This window comes from Garra rufa, chromosome 3 (genome assembly GCF_049309525.1).
Source record: "Garra rufa chromosome 3, GarRuf1.0, whole genome shotgun sequence".
Taxonomy (NCBI): domain Eukaryota; kingdom Metazoa; phylum Chordata; class Actinopteri; order Cypriniformes; family Cyprinidae; genus Garra; species Garra rufa.
In genome coordinates, this window is record NC_133363.1 from 47,675,321 (window position 1) to 47,693,148 (window position 17,828).

Sequence of the window (17,828 nt, forward strand, 5' to 3'; positions counted from 1 at the left end):
CGGAGGGGGGCTGAACGGGGAGGGGCGGCGGCGAATCCGTGCGCGGATACTCTAGGCGTCAGTCGGTGCTCGCATACTGCGGTATTCGCGGCCGTAACGGCGACTGTAGACGTGGGGTGACATCATGCGGTCGTTGTTACCGTGGAGATTTTGAAATGGAGCAGATGCCTGGACACAGGAAACGGCATCTGTGTGCCTGACCTGCTGTGTGATTGTATGAGAAGTGTTCAAATAACTAAAGGAAAGAGGCTTTTGGATTTTTAAAGTACGTTTAATTTTGAATAGGTTTGCTTGAACAGTATTTACAGCTAGAATTATAATTTTACAGCCATCTAAAAAACAATCTTAGTCTAAAAGAAGGCATGTATATACAAAACAGACACCACAAAGCTATCACAGATCAAATCTGAGGGTGTGTGAATCAGCAAATGGCTCTCCATCCCTAATCCATAATTCAACCCAACATTAAAAGCCTGTCATTGTTTACTCACCCCTATGTCAATCCTAATCTAAATTTAATTTTTGTGGAACACAAAGTGCTTATGCACTATATTCCATAGTTTCTAAAGCCATTCAAAAGCTTTCTGGAAGAAACAAAATTACATTCTAGGTATTCACACAAACAAAACAGATTCTAGTAAATGACCTTTTAGGTCTGTTTGTCACAAAAGCTATTTTATGGCTTTAGGAGACATGCAATATAGCACAACAGACTTTATTGACTGACAGCTACATGAAGACTTTCAATTTGTCCTTTACTGTTCTATAGAAGAACCACCAAACACAAAGGGTGAGTAAACAACAATCGTTTGATGAACTAGTCCTCTTCTTTAGGAAACTGTCCACTCTTAATAGTCTATAATATTGGGCTTGTGTCAGAAATCTTTAGCACATCCTCCAACATCATGCGGCGTGAACCTAATAAGTGATGACATTATGCAAATACCTGAGTGAAAGGGTAATAGACCTCTTTAAATAAACAAGCATTAATTCACACACACAAAAAAAAAAACAATATCTGAAATACAACATAAAACAAATATTTAAAATGCATGTAAAACTGAATCCAGATGCAAGTGTTTAGTCTCTTAGCTCCTCTACTGGGATAGTGTACAGGTCAGAGAAGAAGCTCCCTTCGTTGTCACCACCACCAAAAACCAGAAGTGTTTGTGGGGCTGACTCTGCAAGTTCCTCTTGTTCATCTATAGATCCCTGTAAAACAAAGACAATTATTGTGAATAATGAACTGAAGCCACTTGATAGAGATCTTTATCATTTGAATCTGCATGTTTTTACCTGTTTGCATGTGGTGGGCATGGTAATGATGGAATGTCCAGCTCGGGGTAAAGAGTTGAGCTGGGGAAGAGTCAGAGATGACCAGCAACTAGTGTCTGGAAGAAAAAAGCAAAACAAAATTTCAACAGATGTTTACAAAATAAATAAGATTGCTCTTTTATTCCAGGTTATTCCAGGCATGTGACAAAGTACGAAGTCAGTAATTAAAGGAAAAAATAAAAAATAAAAATCAGTCCTGATTTAAAAAAAAATATAATAATAATAAAAATAAAAATCTGTTTTCACAAACTCAGCATATTAGAATGACTTCTGAAGGATTATTTAAGATTTAAGACTAGTAATGCAACAAATTCAAATAAAATACAATTTCAATTTCAATACATTAAAACAGAATAGCTCATTGTAAATTGTAATAACTTCACAATATTACTTTTACTGTATTTGAGCAAATTAATGCAGCTTTGGTGCGTATAAAATATTATCGACAACAAAAATCTTACTGACTCTAGACTTTGAAACAGTAGAGTATAAACTACCAGTCAAAAGATTTTGAACAGTAAGAATTTAAATGTTTTTTTTTTTTTAATTCTCTTCTGCTATTTGATCTTTTGTACTTTTTAAAATATATTCAAAAGCAATAGAAAGCAGTTATTTTAAAATATAATTTATTCATGATCAAAGCTATATTTTTCATCATTACTCCAGTTTTTACTGTTACATAATCATTTAGAAATTATTCTAATATGCCGATTTGCTGTTCAAGAAACATTTTTATTATTATTAATATTATATTCAATACGTAAAAGATTAGTACAATTTCAGGATTCTTTGATGAATGGAAAGATTCAAAGATCAGCATTTATCTGAAATAAAAAGCTTTTGTAACATTATACACTATACCATTCAAAAGCTTGGAGTCAGTATCCTTTTTTTGGAAATGATAGAAATGAATACTTTTATTTAGCAAGGATGCTTTAAACTAGGGATGCTCATATTGACCGTTTAACCGTTAACCGACAGTAAGAATTTTAACCGATTATTACTATCAGTTAAACGGTTTAAAAGGGTTTTTTTCTATTCTTTTTTTATGTTTGCTGCATGGTGAAAGAAATAATGCTATTTGTAAGTTATCCGTTTACTCACGCGCAGTGTGGCTGTACAGACATATTTCACTTCACCTTTACTTAGTAAACAGATGTAGTATATGCAACTCAATGGCAAGTGGCGTTATTGGGTTATCAGAGAGTGAATCCGTGAGTGAATGTATTCAAATTCTGAATGAATTATAGTCTAGAAAGTGCGCAATAGGCGCTCCCGTTACAATCACTGGAAAGCTATCACTCATCCTAGAGTAGTTCATCACAATCTCATAAAGTAATTAAAAAGTAATAAAATAACCTTTAGGCACTTTGGTTGGTGAGTGGATTGTAACATAGCCTCCTCTGATTGGCCACAGTGATAATCAAATCAACATGTCTGTGATTGGCTATTGCTGAACGCTGTAAAACACGCGCTTCTCCACACGCATATGACAGTGGATGGAAGTCCCGAACCGCAAATTGAAAGGGTTTTTGTGATGGTGTTTTTTTCGCGGATCTAAGAGTTAACAGGCAGCGGTCCTGCCTATCCGTACAGCATGTGGACATGTTAAAAACTAGGCACACTGAGGTATTGGCTGTAGAATAAGACCGGTACAGTTCTTCAAAGCGCATAAAAGGATTCAGTGTGTTTTAGTTTGTCATCTTAATTAGGTAGTTATTTAATTTATACATATTTAGTGTAGGCCTATTTATATTATTCTTTTTTTTTTTCATTCAGATTTTCTCTTTTCTCAGAACCGCAGCTGATGCGTGATAATTTAAGTATATGTCAATACAGTTTTTGTTGTTGCTCTGTATGCTGATGTTTGCACGTTAAAATAAAACATTTGCTTGTATTTTTAATGTATCATCACAGATACTCGTGTATTCTATTTTTATTTTAAACTAATTTATTATTCTAATTTGATCAGTTAAAGGTTAATGTTCGGATAACGGGCAGCGGTTGTCGGTCAGGAAAATTAACAGAAATGAGCATCCCTACTTTAAACAGATCAAAAGTAATAATAAAAGACATTAATAATGTTACAAAATATTCCTATTTCAGATAAATGCTGTTCTTCTGAACTTTCTATTCAAAGAAAAAGAAAGATATTAGAATGATTTCTAAAGGATCATGTGACTGCAGTAATGATGCTAAAAATTCAGCGTTGAAATCACAGGAATAAATGACATTTTAAAATATATTCAAGTAGAAAAGTTATTTTAAATAGTAAAAATTCTAAATTTTACTGTTTCTGCTGTACTTTGGATCAAATAAATGCAGGCTTAATGATCAGAAGAAACTTCTTTTTAAAAAAAAAAATAAAAAAAATAAAAAGTTAAAAATCTTTTGACTGGTAGTGTATAGGCAATGTAATTGGAGCATAAAAGCTCAGTCTCACCTGTGTTGAAGATGAATGCATCATTCAATGCATTGTTCCCATTGTAGCCCCCATAGATCAAGAAGCTGCTCTCTGAAAGAACTGCACAGCCATGCCAGCTGTGATACAGTAAGCATCAGAGGTCAAATACTCAATACATCTAGGCTGATTAAGGTATGTCAAATCATGTAATCACTTCAAGATATTGATAAGATTTCATTTGCAGTAGAGAGCATGCTTTTAAAGAACATAAACTTTTTCTTAGTCTTTATTTACCAAAAGTAAATTGTCACATTTTAAATACCTTCGGGGAGAGGGGGCCGTTCCACTTGTCTTCACAGCAGAAAACTCCATCAAGCCTGAAAAAAGGTTGCGACAATGTGATATTTTAAGATGACTACTCCACTTTTTTCAAAAGAGCACCCTCAGTAATTAATGTGTGAAAACAGTATGAGTCATACCAGAGATTAAATGTGCAGAAAAATCTAGACAGATGTATGGAAGTATAATGGTTTCAAATAGAAAAAAAAAGACCAAGCGATAGTAATAAAATGACTTATTATTGGTGAAACATCTCCTTCCAGTGGCTGTTTAAACATTATGTTAATGCTTATTTTTCCTAATAAGAAACCAACTGAATTAAATCAGATAAGTCTTGAAAAGATTAACAATTCTTGCAATAATTACCGAGGTCTAGCATGAACATGTCATTGAAGCACACAGGGGTGTCCCATCCGCCAAACACAAAGATCCTCCCCTGCATCACACATGCTGAATGCCTGCACAAACAAATCACCACATGTACAGCTGAAAACAGTTTTGAAACATCACCATCAGTCATGCAGTTAATGAAATATTACACCATCATGCAACTTTAAATAAAAATATATAAGCTCCCTACCCAGAGCGTGGTGCAGGCTTCTCTCCATTGACAATAGGTTGATACCAGATGGCCATTTCAGGGTTAAAGATGTAGATGGAATCACTGCAGCCGTCTGGTTCTGGGTGTGGGCGAGGAAACACTCCTCCAAACACAAAGAGCTCTCCTCGGAACATACTGCAGCTGTGATAGGCCAGAGGTGGCACTTTTCCTTGCGCCTAAAGGGGTAAATGAAAGTCAAATGAGCTGGCTAAAACAACTAGACCTGCATTTACTGTGCTCTACAACAAGATGATATTAGTAACACAAAAAAAAAAAAACAATACAATAATAATATTACAGTAATACTTTATAGCTCTCTATAGTGTTTCGAAGGTTTTTGTCAGTAATCTTAGAATCAATTGCGGACTAACCTCAACCAAAGTCCAACGCCAGGTTTGTGTGTCTAGGATGTGAACATCATTAAACCATTTCTTATGCTTTGAGCCGCCAAACACAAATATGCGCTTAGACTCCGGGTCATAGGTTGCTGTGTGACCAATGCGGGCCTCAGGAGTGGGCCCTTCTGCCAGAGTTTCAGCTGGTACCCAAGAAAGATCCTCTGAAAAACATTAAGAGCAGAGTTGTAGCTACCAAGTTAAAACTTCATTCATAATATATTATAACCTACTGATATGATGAGGCAGAATCATCATGTGAAATGCTTACCAGTGCAAAGTTTCCAAATAGGGTCTTTGCAGAACTGCATTCTAGCACCTTGTCCTCCAATCAAAATGGCTGTCTGAGGATCAATGGGACAGAGAGTTTGACCCCAGCGACCTGATGGCTTGTCCAATTGAGCTGAAAAAGACATTTGTTAAACATATAATAGCTACCATATCATACAACTCATATGCTCCACATGCAGCAATGAAAATGTTCACTCACCAGTCTGTGAGGGGGTTTTGGCCTGCTTGCTTTTAGCTTTGTGGCTCTGAGAACCTGAAGTTGCAGTCTGTTCCTCCTTTTGAGAGAACAGACGTGTCTGACCCCCACGTTGAATGTTCTTGCTCCGTCTTTGAGGCGTCACCTTTTCAGAGGCGTTAGGGCAGATGTTCTCCTTGCCTCTACCTTCATTCATTTCGTCTTCTTCCTCTCCTTGAGACCGCTTCCTCTTGCCTGGACACTCTCTTACTGCAGGTACAGCGGGGTTGCACTGGAAACAATGAATAGAGAGAAGACACTGCAGGTTAGTACTGGCAAACACACAGTGAATCAACTCAGAGAGGGTAAACTCACCTCTGGAGTACATTCCATCTGTGAAAGAGTAAGCCCTGGATCCAAAAACTCTGTACCCTTTGGAAAACAGGATAATGGGTCCGTTACTGTATGCACAGGTGTACAGAATGCACACAGTATGCATCATGTTATTTTTTCACGACACGTCATTAATTGGTGGCACTGAATGTGAACAATGCCACTGAACCGAACAAAACTCGCATATTTTGCCAATTATAGCTGCTGAAAGTGGGAAATTGTCATGTTTTGGGCTGTACTAATCAGTCAGACCAGGATAAACATTTAGAATGCTATAGACTGCCAAAAGTTATAACACATCAAGGAGAAGAGTGCAAAAAAACATCTGAGGAACACAAAGCGCTTATGATTGGCCAAACCGAACAAGAATTTCCAGAGCAAGAATCTTGACAACATTCATGTTTTTTCTTATTTCCAATCAGGTAGGTGAAATATTAGACTTATATCTTTATAATTACTGCTTGTACATATCTTTATCACCTATTAATTTTAGTTTGTCACCATATTGCACCCTTTCCTGCTTACTAAATTTTCTCTATAATTTAGCAGCTTCCACACGTTTTTGTTCTATGGTTTAGACAGGATAAATGAGCAGAACAACATATTCAGTGGTACATTTACCATGCAATCCATGCTGTTGCTTACAACAAAGTATAGCCAATATGGCCGGGCATCTAGGTAATTGATTAAATCGTTACGCAAGTGCACACCCTCTATTATGGATAATCTGATTAGGCTTTCAGCAAAGATTGTAGAATCTTTGACTGGAAATTTTCCCTTAAAGTCACAGAGAAATAGAAGTAAGTGCCAGATCTTCCATTTTGTGATGTACATCCATGTGAAATGGATGACTGACGAGGACTTGCTTCTATCCATCGAATATGTTGTGGAGCAATTGATGAATTTCTCGTTGAAGTCAATGAAGCTCGAGAGGCAGAGTTCCAGATGTCAAAATAAGACTTTATTGAACAGAGCAACAAAGGCGAGACAACGATCGCTGTATCTGTCTCTGTCTGTCTGTCTGGGTATCCATTCTTATACCCATCTACGCTGACCAAAATTAGTAGTTCCGTTTTTTTGTTGGTTATGCCGGTCTGGTTTGCCACAAATAATTACTAGCCCACCTGGACCAATTTTTAAGGGTGGAATCTGGCTAGATCAGCCATTTTTAAAATAAATGTTCAATGTAAATGTTATCCAAAGTTCATGAGTTCACTTAAGTACACTGGTAAAGTCCTGTGGAAAACACCTATGCTGCCCAATGGCAGACACCTAAGGCTCACAATCTGTACTAAGACATCTGGTATTCTAATAACCAACATATTGATCAGTCTTATTGATTACTTGAATAACTTTACGTTATATGTTTGAGTAAAATAATAACATATTGAGTAAAATGTCATAAAATATATTAAGATAACACCATACTAACTGACAGATCTGAATGAGAGTATGAGGCATAAATGACTGAAGAAGACTGGCATATGTTACCAGAAACAAGTCTGGCAAGTTCACCAGAAGATCTGGTTATGAATTGGATAAATTGTTCTCAAATAGATCAACGAGACGCTTTATGAACAGCACAGAAAGTGTCATAAAAAGTCTCCAGACTTATTTGGGATTTGTTGTGTAATACAGGATCAGACTGAGCTTATACAGTCTCTTACCCCAATGAGTTTTACATTTAAGGTTGCTCCACTGGACCAAACACCATCCTCACCAGATTCCCAAGACAGACATCTGAGAAGAAAGGTTTAGTAAGGAATTAAAAACTCTTTTAAATCATACTGGACTGATTTAACCTACACAGTAAACTTACTTATTGAATGGTGTTAGTTTTCCCATATTAATGGGTATGTTTCTCTCATCAGCAAGTTCCACAGAGACTGAATCTCGCTTTCCCCAGTCTCCTCTGGAGAAGAGAACCATCAGCTGGACACTAGGCTGGATCTCAATTGAGCTTTGCCACCCATCACGCCTGTCGTGGGAAATCAATGATGAAAAATACAACTCACATCATAAAAGAACACAGGTTTATTAAATGGATATCGCAAGTAGCTACAATACTGTTGATTTTATGCACATCTTTGAGGTTACGCAAGAACTCTAAGTTAACGTTACGAGGCGGGAGACAGAAAGTATGTATTGCACTATGAAGACTGTTTAAAGCATATGAATCTAAATATATTTCATGCATTAAACTATCAGAATCACTCTAAGTGTGCACATCTCACGTTGCATTAAAATAACACTTAACAAACAGCCAAATGCATTTCCAATCATGTTTGTTTATCTCAGTGAATTTTACCTTAAGATCTGCTGTGGTGGTTCATCCACTCCAAATATGGCATAGACACCAAAGTCCTCCATTGCAACGCTTATAAACTGACAGTCTCCAACAGAACAAGTGCAAAAAAGTAAATCTGTTAAACTCCGAAAAGTACAGCTCTATCTCCCGCCGGCCTAAAGCACAATAAATATAAAACTCGCGCCACCGCAACGACGTTTCGTTCACGAAGCGCGGTGATTGGATGAGTGGGCGGGAACGCAATGCTATCGGCCAATCATATAGAAGAAGCTTACTGTTTTTCTGTTGCTGCAACGTTGATTGACAAGTAAAGTCGGCCAACGGATGAACGACTTCATTACAGGCGGGATGCGTGATTGTCATGGAGGAGGGACATTCTTGTGATTGTCAGGTTTAGTTTATGTAGAGGGGAATTTCACATCTTAAATATTGAAATGAGATCACAAACGTAGCAAAATGATACAAGGAGAAAATGCACATTTGGAAATAAATTGATTATTATGATTGGGACAATTCAATATACATAACTAGTTAAAATGTTGGCTACATATTGTGAATAACCATTTATCTATGTGTTTTTTTTTATAATCAAATGCATATAATTGTAATTTTTAAAATACCTACACACTGTTTGTACTTTGACTGTCAAATCTGATACGAAGCTCTACAAATCAATACACTGTCTGCTGGTGACACCTGCTGATCAAATGCCTGTAAATGCCATGAAAAGATCTTCTATTATTTGCATTCATATTTTTATAGTTTTAAAAATGTTAGCTTCTTAACTTTACAAACTCGAATTTCTACCTAGATTTCACATATAATAAGGCTTTGATATTTAATTATTATCATTATATACTATAAACTTGTGTTTATTATCTCAGTTGATCCACTGTTGTGACCAACTATGTTTTTTAGTTTATTATTAATATTATTCATTATTATTATTAATATTAATTATTATTATTTAGCATTTTGCATAAATAAAAACTTATTCTCTGTTTGTCAATTTACTCGCTATCGCCGTCACGTGACTCAAGCAGGCTCCGCCGATCATTAGCTCAACCTCGAGCTTCTACATTACAGGTGAGCAAGAGTTGTTGACCAATTAATTATTCGACGTTTTTCTAATCAGGTACAGTTAAACACTGTGCAAGCATCTAGTTGTCTCACTTTTTTGACAGAATTTGTCAATTTTGCAACCTGACAAGTAGTTTCATTTCAAGTGAATGTACGCTTAGCAATTACTTTTGTAACGGAGTGCAGTTAAAGCTAACAGAACGTCAGTTTGTTATTTCCATTATCTAAACTCATGTTATTTCGTGTATATTTTTATGTAAATGTAAAGAAGGCAAATGCTTGTTATTAGTATTTCGTTAGCAGTCACACTGGCCCACTAAAATTAGGCCTTTGATATTCATGACCAACATGTTAGTGTGTTGTGTATCAATTTGATCACAAATAGGTCTGTATTCTGTAATCTTGTATTATACAGTTTAAGACCATATTACATTTTACAGCAGGTCATGGCAAATCATGGTATCAACGCAGAGGGGAAGCGGCTTCCACGAATGGCAGCCACTCTAATGATGCGCTTTAGCGCTGAGAGGGAGCCCAACTTTGGCATCCACAGGGCCAGTTTCAGGCCTCTTACCCCTAACAACGAGTTTGAAGATTCTCCGGCTGTTGGAGAAGAGAGTCAGTCCACCAACATAGAGTTACGCCACTTTGTTGATATTGAGGAACCCTCCGGTGTGGGACAACATACCCTGGAAGACCAGTCATTGGAGTCTCCACCCCAAGTGGAGGACCTGGGCTCTGACCCAGAGTCCCCTTCTGCATGGAGTCTGAGTAGTATTACAGGAGTTGAAACCTCCTTAGAAATCCTGGAGGACAGTACAGATGGCTCACTTAGGAGGGACCAGAGAACTGGAGGTTTGAATGGAGTTTTTAAAAAAATGTTTTTTTTTACATGTTTGGTTGCAGATGTTTCTACACTACCAATGCTGTCTCAACCTCTTGCTCTTTTAGTGAAGTTCACAGAATGGCACAAATGTCGCATAACAGCTCTGTGTACTGAGCGTTTTGACAGGCTGCTCAGAGAATGCCCTGAGTACCACAACACTAAGAGCTGCTTCGCTGCTTTTGTACTGGAGAGAGGTAAGTGTGAGAGGTAACATTTCTCATTTTCACTCAGTTTAAACTGATGTACTGAAAAAAACTACACCGACACAGTAAAGACAATGACTAATAAAAAATGACAGTAAACACCAAAATGACTAAATCTAGGAAACAGTATCTCCATCATGTTAAACAACATTGGTGTGAGATGCAATGCAAAGATATTTCTGTTGGGTAGATAAGAAATGTTAGTCATAAATTAATAAAAAGGGCAAGTACAAATCTGACCTATTTATAAGTTATTATTATTATTTTACATATTTCACACACACACACACACACACACACACACACACACACACATACATTATATATATATATATATATATATATATATATATATAAATATATATATATATATATATATAAATTTTTCCAAAATGTACAATAATTATTGTTATTCTTGTTCAATTTTGACAAAAACTAGTTATGTTAGCCTGTCATTTTACTTATCTCATGGACAGAATTTGCAACTTAATTTCATAGAAAACAAAATATTTAAACATTTTATTACATTGTGCATATGTAAAATCATTATGCTTGGTATATACACTGCCATTCAAACGTTTGGGATCAAAAGGATTTTTTTTAGATTTTTAAGTCTCGTATGCTCATCAAGGCTGCATTTATTTAATTAAAAATACAGAAAAAATGTAATATTGTGAAATATTATAACATTATTATTTAAAATAATGGTTTTCTATTTTAATATACTTTAAACTTTAAAGTATAAATTATTCTTGTAATTCAAAGCTGAATTTTAAGCATCATTACTCCAGTCCTCCTGAAAAAAAAAAACGGCATTTATTTAAAAAATAAATCTTTTGTAACTATATACACTACCATTTGAAAGTCTGGGGTCAGTTTCTTTTTTTAAGAAATTAATACTTTTATTCCAAAAGGATGTGTTAAATTGATAAAGTGGTAGCAAAACTATTAAAATTTCTATTTTAGAAGCAAATTTTGGATTTCTGTTTTTAATAAAGGCTTTCTTTTTAATTTTTCATTTATCAAATAATCCTGAAAAAGCTATCACAAATAAATAAAAAAGTAATAAGCACAACTTTTTCCAACATTGATAATAAATCAGCATATTAAAATGATTTCTGAAGGATCTTTGCTCCACAGAAATAAATTATATTTTAAATTATATTAAAATAGAAAACTGGTATTTTATATTGCAATAATATTTCACAATTGTACTGTTCTTTTCTGTATTTTTAACAAATAAATGCAGCTTTGATAAGCATAAGAAACATGTTTAAAAAACATTACTGATCCCAAACTTTTAAACAACGTGTGTGAAAAATATCATGAAATCATGTTATGTGTAATTGATGTGTGTGTCAGAGGTGCTTGACACAGGTGGGCAGCGCTGTGAGGAATATGAAGTGGTAGCTCTGGGATCAGGCCAGAACTGCTGCAGTGGTTGGCTTTCTTACACAGGATCTGTCGTCCACGACTGCCACGCCATTGTCATTGCCCGCAGAGCTCTTAAAAGGTGCGAAAAACTTTTTTTGTGTAAACACAATTCTATATTTAGAGTACACCGAGAGAAAGATGAAGAGATTTTATTTGCTTTATGTGTCCAAAGTGTTTCTATTTACAAGTTAAACTACTATTGTAAATTTAAATGTGTCTTTTGTCCTATCTATTGTCACAGGTACTTGTACAAGCAACTCCTGCTGTTCTACAGTGCTGATCCAGAGCTGAAGAAGCGCTCCATATTGGAAAATGTTCCATCTGAACGACTGCTTCAGCTCAAGCCACGCATTTACCTCCACTTGTACACTAACAAAGCCCCCAAAGGAGCAGCTCAGTGCATAGTTTTGTAAGTTTAACTACTTTGTTTACACTCTATGCTGTCTGCTGTGTATATTAGGAAGCTCTCTATTGTGTATATTAAGAATATTATATTTAGAACATGATGAAAAGAGATATCTGTGTTTGTGTTTCCGCAGGCAGTCTCAGAGCAGTGCTTACTCCACTCTGAAGCTACAGTGCCATGCTAAAGGCTCTCTCATCCCTGCTGCCTTTCTGCTTCCAAGCGTGTGGGGTGCTCGCATCTGTTGTATGTCCGACAGTGCCAAACTCACCCGTTGGACTGTCACAGGAGTGCAGGGGGCGCTACTGAGTCATTTCATCAATCCAGTCTACGTTACCAGCATCGTACTTGGTAAGCTGTTCACATTGGCAGGTGACAGAATGCTCTGAATGTCTCCAAATATCGTAATTGGATATTAATTGACTAGTCTTTTTGAAATTCAAGCAGGCAGAAGAATGACAGTATTTATTAACATTTTCTCGACTTGTTGCCTAGGTGATTCTAAGTACTGCTCGGAGAAAGTGTCTGAGATCATTAACAAGCGTCTGGGCACAGGCTGGAATGATGCACTGACTCCTCCATTCAAACAAACCACCATCTTCTTCCTGAGTGGAAAACATGTGGTGCCTGATGAGAACACAGACCACTGCAAAGACCTCAGCGTCAACTGGTGTTTGGGCGACTCCAGTATCGAGATTCTGGACAGCACCACTGGTTATGCAATCAACAAGTCAGTTTACTAAATAAACTAGCTAATGTCAGCCTTCTCATGCTCATACATATGTGCATCGTATTTGAGGAGCTCATTTGTAACCAAGCCACTTCAAGAATCTGAATCCTGTTTAATAGTTGATAATATCTGAATATTTTGCAAATATTCATACTTCTAATCAATGGCTTAATATATGGCGGCATTTTAATGCCACGTTTAAAAAAAAAGATTACAAGATTAAAGTCATAATATTTCGAGAATAAAGTCGAAATATTTTGAGAATAAAGTCAAAATATTTCGACAATAAAATCAAAATGTTTTGAGGATAAAGTCAAAATTATAAGAATTAAGTGGAAGTGTTTCAAGACTTTCTCAAAATATTTCGACTTTATTCTCAAAATATTTCGACTTTATTCTCAAAATATTTTTAATTAAGTGGAAGTGTTTCAAGAATAAAGTCAAAATATTTTGAGAATAAAGTCAAAATTATAAGAATTAAGTAGAAATGTTTCAAAAATAAAGTCAAAATGTTTTGAGAATAAAGTTGAAATTATGAAAATAAAGTCGAAATTACAAGAATAAAGTGGAAGTGTTTCGAGAATAAAATCAAAATGTTTAGATAATAAAATCTAAATAGTTTGAGAATAAAGTCAAAATTATGAAAATTAATTTGTAGCAATTACGAGATTAAAGTTCTAATATTTTGAGATTATATTTTAGCCTATTGCGCTTGCAAATGGCCCAGATTGGGAGCACCAGGAGATATGACAAAGTCTCATCTTTCAAAATCTTTCAGATTTATAGCGAAATACAAACAATGTCTATTACGCTTATGTGTTTTTCACGCTCTTTAATGTGGTGTGACAGATCTCAGTTTTAGCCTCAGTTTAAGCAACATGAATCAGTCATCTTTCCGATTACAGTGAGACATTCGTTTTATTAAATTAGGCTGTACTGTTTTTTATCATTCCTTCTGATGTTCATTCACATTTATATTGTGCTATAAACTTGAAATAAAGAGGAAAAACCATTTATAATTTGTATTTTGTGATAAAACTGACTAAATTTGAAAGCTGAGCTGTGTTATATTAAATGCAACAAAGCACAAAAAAATTATTGTGATTACTGGGTGGCTGCATACTAAAAATAATTAATGGAAGATGTTAAATATTATTTCCAATCATTTACTGTATTATACCTGAATAAATATAAATAATATACCTCAGAATAAGTATATACCTCAGAAAAGACAACATTAGAGTCCAGTTCATAGAGTCCACTTCAACCTTTAGAACGTTTGGCGCACTACAAATAGGCCTAATGAATCCAATGAAGACGTGAAATATTATTTCCAAGCACACTGTCCCAGCGAGTATAAGACATGTTATGATTTCTGCTAATAATCCACATATTTATAAATCTACATATATTTAAATCAATTCCGGTGGCCTGGCAACTTCTCCCAGTCAGTGCTCCCAATCTGGGCCATTTGCATGTGCAGGCTATACTCTACATTTCAACTTTATTCTCGAAACATTTAGACTTTATTCTCGAAACATTTTGACTTTATTCTTGAAACATTTAGACTTTATTCTCAAAATATTTAGACTTTATTCTCAAAACATTTAGACTTTAATCTCATAATTTCGACTTTATTCTCAAAACATTTCGAATTTATTCTCGTAATTTCGACTTCATTCTCAAAACATTTGACTTTTTTCTTAAAACATTTAAATTTTATTCTCAAAACATTTAGACTTTATTCTCGTAATTTAGATTTTTTTTCCCAAAACATTTCGATTTTAATCTCATAATTTCGACTTTATTCTCAAAACATTTCGACGTATTCTTGTAATTTCGACTTTATTCTCAAAACATTTGACTTTTTTCTTAAAACATTTAAATTTTATTCTCAAAACATTTAGACTTTATTCTCGTAATTTAGATTTTTTTCCTAAAACATTTTGATTTTAATCTCATAATTTCGACTTTATTCTCAAAATTTCGACTTTATTCTCGAAACATTTCAACTTTATTCTTGAAACATTTAGTCTTTATTTCTAAAATATTTAGACTTTATTCTCGAAACTTTGACTTTATTCTCGTAATTTCAACTTTATTCTCAAAACATTTGACTTTTTTCTTAAAACATTTAAATTTTATTCTCAAAACATTTAGACTTTATTCTCGTAATTTAGATTTTTTTTCCTAAAACATTTCGATTTTAATCTCATAATTTTCGACTTTATTCTCGAAGCATTTCAACTTTATTCTTGAAACATTTAGTCTTTATTTCTAAAATATTTAGACTTTATTCTCGAAACTTTTAGACTTTATTCTCGTAATTTAGACTTTATTCTCAAAACATTTCGACGTATTCTTGTAATTTCGACTTTATTCTCAAAACATTTGACTTTTTTCTTAAAACATTAAAATTTTATTCTCAAAACATTTAGACTTTATTCTCGTAATTTAGATTTTTTTCCTAAAACATTTCGATTTTAATCTCATAATTTCAACTTTATTCTCAAAACATTTCAACGTATTCTCGTAATTCCGACTTTATTCTCAAAACATTTGACTTTTTTCTTAAAACATTAAAATTTTATTCTCAAAACATTTAGACTTTATTCTCGTAATTTAGATTTTTTCCTAAAACATTTTGATTTTAATCTCATAATTTCGACTTTATTCTCAAAATTTCGACTTTATTCTCAAAACATTTCAACTTTATTCTTGAAACATTTAGTCTTTATTTCTAAAATATTTAGACTTTATTCTCGAAACTTTTAGACTTTATTCTCGTAATTTAGACTTTATTCCCTAAACATTTTGACTTTATTCTCATAATTTCCACTTTATTCTCAAAACATTTATACTGTATTCTCAAAACATTTCCACTTTATTCTCAAAACATTACTTTAATCTCGTAATTTTATATTTATTTTTAATTAACAACGCCATTGTATTAATCAGTGAACTATGATAAGTCAGTAGTTTGAAATTGTGTTTTTGTGATTTGTCGAACCATTCTTATCCATTGTGCTGTCACCTATAGTTTAATATTTAAATGTAAAGTATTTGCATAAAAAAATCTATCACTATTTGACAGTGTGGTCTTATTCAGGCTTTTCTTTACTCCACTCCAAAATTCATCACCCTTCAGTTCCCATTATTTATTTTATTTCTCTCTTTCAGTTCTCCATTTGTAAGCGGTCCTGGATCTTCCAGCAGGCTGTGTAAAAGAGCCTTGTACTTCTGCTTCAGAAAAGTCTCAGCACTTGCAGGCCACCATGACTTTTTGTCATTCACTACATATCGCAATGCTAAAGTATGTGAATCTATTTTAGTTTGGATAATATCCACACATCTGAAAGTAATTTTTCCTTAAATATTTGGATTCACATGTTAAATTTGTGGTTAAATGTTATAAATGTGCCATTTTGTGCTCTGTTGATGTAAACTGTTTTATGTTGTGTCTAGACTGCTGCCCAGCTGTATCAGGAGACCAAAACTCAAATCAATATGCAGTTCTTAGCCAACAATGCTGGACCGTGGAACTCCAAACATTTGGTAGATTGCTTCAGTCGTTAAATGACAGGTTGAACAGCCCTTGAAATTCACGTAGGTTCCAAGTCATGGCAGGCGTTTGATGTTTAACAGACAGCCAGCTTTCCTGTTGAATGGTCATTGATGCTTGAAGATGTGTTCATATACAAAATTCCTTATCATATATCATATATTCACACTGAAAATATTTCTGTTCTAAAAAATACTAGTGTACTAGTACTAGTGGTAGTTAATCAATGTTTGTGTGGTTGTTTTACTGTGGTTTGGTGTTTTATAGTTTATTTGGTAAAAAAAAAAAGTGCCATGAAGAGACTTTATGTTGGCTTGCCTTATCTACACATAAATAGTAGAGTAGTTTTACAAGCACACTTGCAAGGCTCAGGCCTCCCAAAGTTCATGTTCATTCTTATTCATAATTTGTGATAAAGAATAATAAAACATTGTTAAGTTGTTGAAATGTGGTTCTTTATTGAATAGAATGAAATAATTGGAGGATTTAAAAGGATATAAGAAAAAAAAACTAGAATTTACTGTAAAATAATGCATTTGCCATTGCCATTATTGTTTGTCATCATCACATTTTGTAATTAATTACATGAGTTACCTGTATAGGTGCCTATATTTTTAATTCAGAGCAGTAAAAATTGACAAAGTCAAGTACTTCATATCAGTGGATATTATTGTTAGCCATACTATGGTAACCTTATTCTGACTCATCCACTTCAATGTGGTGGTTATGAACCTTATGCTATTGGTAACAGGATGTCAAAGAGTGTGTGTGTGTGTGTGTGTGTGTGTGTGTGTGTGTGTGTGTGTGTGTTTTACAACAAATGCGGTGTATTAAGGTCTGCACAAAACCTTTTCACATATTAAAACGTAACCGTCAACCAGCTCCTAGCCATGACTTTCTAAACAGGAAAGCTACGAAGTGATCTCTGTAAATAGATTTGTTTGTACGTGCTCTTGAAAATGAAAGAAATCCTTATCTCCACCCTTAGGCGTTAGGTTTGACTCACCCCGGAAATTAGACGTCAAACTATGATAATGAACATCTGAAAGGCGAAAAGTATGCCTTGTAGAATTGTAGCAGTACTTTTGCCCTCTTTGGATACTGCTAATGGAGAGTGGATCTTGTCCATGGATGGCTTTACAAACCTCAGTGTCGTCTTGGTGAACTTTGTTTGTACGAGTCTGAAGTGATGCGCTGAAAAAGGTCAGTAGACGGATGACTTTCGGTGTTGGATTTGCGCCATCTTTTTTGCACTTCTGGTAGGCTAGAAATTTTTGAGGTGAAATTCA

The 17,828-nt window shown here is 34.6% G+C and overlaps 2 protein-coding genes across 2 annotated transcripts; one reads left to right on the forward strand and one right to left on the reverse strand.

The window, feature by feature from the left end:
* Positions 1-275: 275 nt before the first annotated feature.
* krcp (kelch repeat-containing protein) lies at positions 276-8,461 on the reverse strand. Its single transcript, XM_073837338.1, has 13 exons — positions 8,242-8,461; positions 7,753-7,911; positions 7,601-7,673; positions 5,916-5,972; positions 5,565-5,832; positions 5,346-5,477; positions 5,051-5,238; positions 4,659-4,855; positions 4,445-4,536; positions 4,062-4,116; positions 3,779-3,876; positions 1,297-1,391; positions 276-1,212 (listed from the first exon to the last, which is right to left on the reverse strand). Exons 1-13 carry the CDS (start codon positions 8,301-8,303, stop codon positions 1,081-1,083), a joined length of 1,608 nt encoding a protein of 535 aa, XP_073693439.1. The 5' UTR covers positions 8,304-8,461; the 3' UTR covers positions 276-1,080.
* Positions 8,462-9,767: 1,306 nt separating this feature from the next.
* adad2 (adenosine deaminase domain containing 2) lies at positions 9,768-16,800 on the forward strand. The gene is made up of 8 exons (XM_073835857.1): positions 9,768-10,176; positions 10,273-10,401; positions 11,773-11,923; positions 12,086-12,253; positions 12,384-12,598; positions 12,743-12,977; positions 16,158-16,290; positions 16,443-16,800. Exons 1-8 carry the CDS (start codon positions 9,768-9,770, stop codon positions 16,551-16,553), a joined length of 1,551 nt encoding a protein of 516 aa, XP_073691958.1. The 3' UTR covers positions 16,554-16,800.
* The last annotated feature ends 1,028 nt before the right edge of the window (positions 16,801-17,828 follow it).

What these genes read in the sequence shown, in the direction of transcription:
- adad2 (XM_073835857.1), top strand. Translation starts at nt 9,768, where the DNA reads ATGGCAAATCATGGTATCAACGCAGAGGGGAAGCGGCTTCCACGAATG. An exon ending in GCCCGCAGAGCTCTTAAAAG is followed by an intron (nt 11,924 to 12,085) that starts GTGCGAAAAACT and finishes CTATTGTCACAG; the next exon opens with GTACTTGTACAAGCAACTCC. An exon ending in ACTGGTTATGCAATCAACAA is followed by an intron (nt 12,978 to 16,157) that starts GTCAGTTTACTA and finishes TCTCTCTTTCAG; the next exon opens with TTCTCCATTTGTAAGCGGTC.
- krcp (XM_073837338.1), bottom strand. Translation starts at nt 8,303, where the DNA reads ATGGAGGACTTTGGTGTCTATGCCATATTTGGAGTGGATGAACCACCA. An exon ending in TATTTGGAAACTTTGCACTG is followed by an intron (nt 5,239 to 5,345) that starts GTAAGCATTTCA and finishes AATGTTTTTCAG; the next exon opens with AGGATCTTTCTTGGGTACCA. An exon ending in GGCGTTGGACTTTGGTTGAG is followed by an intron (nt 4,856 to 5,050) that starts GTTAGTCCGCAA and finishes TTACCCCTTTAG; the next exon opens with GCGCAAGGAAAAGTGCCACC.